The 7,057-nt window shown below is 38.3% G+C and overlaps 1 protein-coding gene across 1 annotated transcript in view; it reads left to right on the top strand.

Moving 5' to 3' along the window:
* The first annotated feature begins 3,191 nt into the window (after positions 1-3,191).
* Positions 3,192-7,057, top strand: part of LOC102206411 (receptor-type tyrosine-protein phosphatase U-like) — a 110,504-nt gene continuing 106,638 nt past the window's right edge. The window contains exons 1-2 of the mRNA XM_005744723.1: positions 3,192-3,266; positions 5,956-6,037. Coding sequence (XP_005744780.1) covers positions 3,192-3,266; positions 5,956-6,037 — 157 coding nt within the window. The remainder of the gene's footprint in view (positions 3,267-5,955; positions 6,038-7,057) is intronic.

Below are 7,057 nucleotides of genomic sequence, written 5' to 3'. Positions count from 1 at the left end.
GAGAGTCGGTGACTGGGCCTCTGGATTAGCAGACTGTGGTTCTACTTCCTCTTTTCATGAAGGGGGGCTGGCGAGTGTGTTCAAACTTCAGGGGTTTCTCAGCTTTACTGGGTAGGCCCATGCCAGGAGGAGGTGAGTGTGTCTGTTAGTTGAAACCTCAGATTCTGAAGGAACATTGTGGTTTTTGTCCTGGTCATGGGACACTGGAGTATTCCCTCAAGGGTATTTGAAGGTGTATCAGGGTTTGCCCAACAAGTCTACACGTGTAAACTGTAGGTATTGAACCTCGTCCCTCAGGGTGTCCTGTGGAAGCTCCTTCTGGAGTATGGGGTATCTGTCTTGTTGCTGTGAGGTATCTGGTCCCCGTACAACCGTTGCCAGAGCTTGGTCCTCATTGCTGAGAATAAATTGGACTTTTGCCCTTTGTCACTAATTCTGTGTATATTTTGTTTAATTCAGACTTTGTATATCATTTTTTTAACACTCAGGTGTCCTAAACATGCAGCCTTATCAGTCAATTAATATCCATTAATAACAGGTCCTTCCTCTTGCAGCTTAAAAGATGAAGACTATAGCCGTGTTTCACAAGAGTTCATTGCACCTGTAATGGAAGATAAACCTGCACTGCTGAGTCTCTGATTAAATCATTAGGTGTCATTTGACTGAGTTCATGACCCTCTGCCTGACTCTGCTTGGCTCTGGTGAAGAGACTTGCTGTTTGAGAGTGGACTTTGAGGGACAGAGAGGAAATTAGTTCAGACAGGTTCACTCATTCTCTGTCATCTTGGTGCTCTTTGAAAAAAAAAACGTTTTTTCTTTGTAACACTCTTTAAAAAAATTCACCCTTTATTCTTTTTACTCTTTGTCCTCTTGATTACATTGCCTTAATCCTGAATGGATCTCAGTATTACACCCTTACCATACCCCTATAAATTTCCTTCTCTCCTTCGTTACTTACTTCTCTTACTTAGTAGCTGCAAAAGGTCACCCTCTCGATTTTTGTTGTTTTGTTTTAGACACTTTTAAAACAAAATTTGTAAAAGTTGGACTCCTGGAAAAATGTCTTGATGTTCTAAAGTCAGTTTATAGAAGAGCTTATGTAAATTTGATTTTTTTTTAAAAAAAGAAAAGAAAACAGACCAGACAAGAATTGTCTTTCCAACATTTCTTTATTTCTGCAATAGTCATTCAATGTATTTGCATTAAGCTATTACCTCTCATAGTTGTTTTTATTGGTAGTGGCAAGGTCTGCCATCGGATTGCTTACCTAAGCATGAGGGATTCCCTCCAAATCTAGCCCAGCACAATTTTATCTCACTGATAACAGCTCCACATTCCCCAGCGTATCAAAGCTTTATTCATTTAATGCTGACTGAAACAGAGCACCATATTGCTTCTTTTTCATATTATAAGCATCCTCCTGAAACTTGTATTACTGCAAAGAACTGATACAACTGCAACTGCAGTTAGCATTAACAGCAACAGACATTGTTAACTTGACTGTATTAATTCATATCTGACATATAAGAGGTTAAGTAAGAGGTTAAGTAAGAATTTCTCTTCTAGTTATCTGTAGAATTATATTCATGTAATTACAAAATTATTCAGTTCACACAAGTTTTATTCATATAGTGCCATTTTACAACAGTTCACTCTGAAGGTTTATGTTAATGATGTTAAAATGACCATTTTTTAGCATCTATGCACCTACAATGCCTTATGAAAGGATCCCATTGTTTTAATCATCATATCTTATTTATGTGCTCAAAAGTTGAGCTATACATGATATATGACTACACAGTCTTGTCGCCTAGTAACCACCTAGCAATGGGCTAAAATATGTTTTTACAGTTTTTGCAGCGTGTTTTGGCATTTTTGCACCTACAACACTTTTTAAAAGCACTGTAATTTTCATTTCATGTCTCAGCCAACAGGAAAAACAGACCAAACTATATTTCAGCATGAGCATGTACTGCTAGTGAATAATGACCCAGAATATGCCACAAAAGCAGTTCTAGGACTTCTAGATGGATAGAGCCTAACTAGATGTGCATTCCATTTACTGAAGACAAAACTGAAGGTAGAATGATCTGCAAACAATCAGCCACAAGAAGCGACTGCCTGGGTCTCAAAAAGTATCTCAGGGTGAGACAGAGCAGTTGGTGATTCCCATTGTGACAATAATGTTACTGTCCAAATTATTATGCACCAAACCGTGTGGAACATTTTCAGTTTTTATCAGTTTGTTCTGAAAAGTAGAATGATTAGTTTTTTGAAGACTAAATATTTGGAAAATGTAACACACGCACAGTTCAATTTTCATCATTTCAAAAGAACATAGACTTACCTGAACCTAACAGTAACCTTACTTTAACATTGAACTAAGTTTTCCCTTTAAAATTTCATGATTTATATCGTGGGTTCTTTCTTTGTGTCCCTTCAAGTCCCTTCAATGTGACTGCATAAACACATTTAAGTACACACACAGAAGGAAAGAAAGCCTTCAGCATATGCTGTCTGGTCCTTTATATCACACTGCAGTGGAGGCACTGTACTCATCCTCAGCCTGTTAAAGGAACGTGGCAGGGCCACTTGCTTCTCATATATTTATGTTTTAATGCGACAAAGCCAATATAGATCAGTAGTGTTAGTTTAAGTTTACTTGAAGAAGTCAATTAACAGGACATCCTTCTCATTTTTATTCAACACATTCATCAAAAATTCTAATAACTGGTTAAATTAAATAAATTCATGAAGAATGTTGGTGTCTGTGTCAAATGATAGCTTCTTTATTAGTGTGCACACAAAAATGTTTCCTGCAATTCTGCAATAAAAACTAAAAGCTAAAAATATTAATTACTGTGCAAATCTTGTTTTTATTGCAATCTAGTTTACAGCTTCCACTCTTCATTTTATGTATTCATAGCGAAGGCCTAATGGGACGTTGTATGGATTTTGTTAGTCTACTATCAATGTGTTATTTGTTAGTCTGCTATCAATTCTCTAGCATTGAATTTTATGAGCCAAACACGATGCCACAGGAGGTGCATATTAAAATTCTTGCATGATTTTTTACCTCAAATGTAACTGCCCTTGTGCAGCACTGTTCTCAACTGTCTCCACTGGCTTGTAGCTGAGCTTGCTTTCTGATTTGGATGCGCTTCTCATGTCATTTCCTTTGGTTGCTGACAATGACACAGGGCTCCTTCCTGAGAGATGGCACCCTGCTGCTTGCAGTGCACCAAACCTTTATTCACACATCACAGGTGTGTTTGCAGCGTTAGTTTTTGGTTGTTTTGTTTTTTTTTTTGGGGGGGGGGGTGGCCATGGCCTGTTTTTGTCATAACAAAGAAGACAGAAACGAAGCTGAGAGAAGGCTGGAGAATGACCTTGAATTTGAGATTTTCAGTTGGACAAATCCATCTTTTATACTGCTTGTTGAAATAGATTTTGCTTTGTGCATACATATATGAGTATTATATGTTTTCTCTCTATGCATTGTTTCTGTCTTTTAATACAGCTTACATAGAGTAGCTTATACATAATATTTGCAATTGTATATAAAACCCGATGCAATGCATCGCAGGTCTAAATTAGATAGATAGATAGATAGATAGATAGATAGATAGATAGATAGATAGATAGATAGATAGATTTGGCAATGGCACAAATTTTTATTTTCATACAGTCTGCTTCAGTTTTGATATATTTTATTTTATTTTTTTAACATGTTTGTTTATAGCTTTGATAGTGGCGCCAAGCTTCTGGCCACCTGTAGTGTTTCTCTGTCAGTCCTTATCATTGGTATTATTATATTATTTGTAAATAGTGCAAGGGGATTCTACTGTAACGTTTGTATAATGATTGTGTGAATATGCATATCTACTGTATGCCAACATTATTCCTCAGCGTCTGACACAGTCATAGCGAAACACACTCGTCTATAAGTGAGGGCAGATGTGGAGGGGCTTAATGATGGCTCAAAGCATGGGGCTGAGTGAATCGATGGTGGTGGGTGTGTTGACGCGTGATGAATTGTAGAGTTAATCGGTCAGACGTCTCTAATGGCCTGACATAGGAATGAAAAATAAAAATAAATTAGTGGAAAGAAAGCCTTAGTCTGTATCCATCTGCCAAAGCCTTTTGTGCTATTGATTTGCCTCAGGCACTTAAAGCCTGATGTATTGTCAACATTGCACTCTATTGCCTGTCTAAGTACACGGTCACAGTCTGACTTCCACCGGACTTTAGCATAGACAACTAGCAGTATTAAGTGTGGGTGAATGTCTGAATCAGGGCACAGCTACATCTTTCATCTTACCAGGTGTTAATGCACTCAGTCCCCAAGTTCAGAGTTTGTCATACTGTAGTACAAAGTGAAGAGTTGCTTGCGGCGGGAATGATTTGTGATCTGTTGACTGTAATTACTACTCGGAAACCTAGAATGACTTTGTTGCATGCTGGGAGGCCTGCACGTTCACTCCGAGTCGCTGCGTGTGGCTGGCTCATTTAGATGACTGACTGAATATTTAGGCTGTGTTTAAGAACTCCTGCAGATGATTTAATAAAAGGGCCAACGGGGAACGGAAAGAGATCTTTAGTCATATAAGGATTCACGGGGGGTTTGTCTACATTTATAACATATCAAATTGTACAGCACCTGAACCTTGAACGTTTGGGCTTAGTAGATCACAAATTGCTGTGTCGTCTTAACAGTAATCAAGTAAATGTACCTGCTCACCAGTATATGACAACAGAGGAGACATGGTGATGCATTTTGCTGAACAAAAGTGTTTTGACGTCTGTCATTTAGATTTTAAGGCAGCAAGATTGCATTAACTTTGCATTTATGGTGGAATGTTTGTAGGTACATGTACATGAGCAGTTCCTACTTCTGGCATTACTATTATTCAGAATGACAGCTAGTGGCTAAGTCCCCCCCTCCACCGGTTCTGTAGTGCTGGCTACCTTTTGTTTGTGACAGAGAAATCCTAACTCAGAGATCCACTTGTTGCTTTTCAGGATTTTCAACGTCATTTACCTTTTTTGTTTGTTGTTTTTTATCTGGAGGCACGTGCTTTGGCAGTTTCCAACAACAGGAGCATGTTCCAAAGCTCTGTCCAAGACAGCAGATTAATAAAATGGGCACTGGAGATGCAGCATTTGTGTGTTTATTGTAAACCATTATATTCCCATGACTTCACCACCACCGGGTGCCAGAACCACTCTGCTGGACAAGCTACTATATGATGACACCATGCAACATGTTCTATAAAGATAGTAGCATACATTATAAGTGACAACATGCATGTTTATGTTTAAAAAAATCAAGTGGCTACCAGTAGCAGTGCTCTGCATTGTACATTAGGCATATATACATACATTTCATTCAATTTAATTAATTTTTATTTATACAGCGCCAAATCACAACAACAGTCGCCTCAAGGTGCTTCATATTGTAAGGTAGACCCTACATAATACTTTTAGGCATAGATATTGTATCTCTGCAAAAAGCTGTTTTGTAGCTGCCTTACATTCAGAAGTGTTTAGGTCTCAAATGGATATCTTTGCCGCTTGTTTGACCTTTTAATACAAAAAGAGGCTCTAGAGGGCTCTGGCGTCTTTATTCTGAAGGGCTTACACTAAAGCCTGACATTTCCCTGTTGGTGTTTTAAAGAGATGAAAAGGTTCTGCTAATAACTAATGCTAATTTAGCTGTGATTAAATTGCTGCTTTTGAAAAATACCACACAACGGATATGAAACATTCTTGATTATGGTGTAATGCCAGGGTAAAACTTTACAATTAAGATTCCCCTTTAAATTTGTAGTAAGTGAAACAAAACATGTGAATTTTCTGTTCTTGCCAGGCGTTTAGATATTAATTTTACCCAATCTATTTGCCATTCAGCATGCAGCGGGGTGTAGTCATTTACTTTACCCTTTGTCTTCACAGGTCATCTTTGAAGCGACTGTTTCTGAGGAGCGGCAGGGTTATATTGCCTTGGACGACATAGTGCTGCTCAATTACCCCTGTTGTAAGTACCCACTTCTCTACAACTCATAACAATGGTGGTCCAGGCCACAGAACTCAACAGCTTCTGAAAAGTGATTGAAGACTATGAAACCATTCTGGTGACAGGGGGGCAACCGCGGCACACATACCTGGTACATGCCCAAGTGTCAGACCCACAATAACACAGCGGGAGGTGTCCCTTTTGTCCTGGAAGAACAGCCGACCTTTTCCACTGATCGCTATGCTCCCAGCTGGGTGCTTTTAAAGCTAATGTGATGTTACAGGCAGGAAAAGGACAGCTAGTGTTTGTACTTTGATCCTCTCTGGGAGATGTTTTTTTCTTTGGCATCACTGGGATATCGGGAGGCTGTTGGTTTACGGGTGTTATTGAAAATTCTGTTATGTTCTGTTAAATTACTATTACACTCCCTGACTGTGTTTTAGTGTGTACAGTAGTTGATGTTGGATCCATCATATGAGACCTTTTTCTTCACAGCTGTGCCATTACCAAGATGATTAGCTCTATTGGGCATCATAGACAAAAGCTTAATGTGAACTGATTGGTCTGCCTGGAAGCAGAGGTCATTGCAAAAGCTTCAGTAATGCATGCTGACTTCCAGAACAGATAACGTGGAGCCAAAACAGCAAGTACTGAGAATCAACTGATAATGGGCTCGGTGTTAGTGTTTTATTAAATAATTGTTTCAGTCATTTAAATGCTGTAATTTCGACCAATTATTATTGGCCAGTTGTGATATGATGCAGAGTGTTAGATTACATAATTACTCTGTAATAAGCCATTTCTGCACTGGGTGTTGGTATATCTTTAAACTAAATCAAGCATATATAAATATTATATGACTAATTGTTGGCAGTTAAGTGCGCTTATTCTTCAACTTATTCAGTTACAGTAGCTTTTCAGTGAATGAAAATATAAAACTAGTGCTAAACTTTAAAGCATAATTGTTTTGTATTTCACTAATATCCAGTGTTGGGTAAGTTACTTTAAAATAGTAACTTAGTTACATTACTAGTTACTTCT

This window comes from Pundamilia nyererei, unplaced genomic scaffold (genome assembly GCF_000239375.1).
Source record: "Pundamilia nyererei isolate P.nyererei 1_Seehausen unplaced genomic scaffold, PunNye1.0 scaffold00148, whole genome shotgun sequence".
NCBI lineage: Eukaryota > Metazoa > Chordata > Actinopteri > Cichliformes > Cichlidae > Pundamilia > Pundamilia nyererei.
Note: the sequence above shows the minus strand (reverse complement) of the source record. Positions and strands in the feature narration are given on the sequence as shown.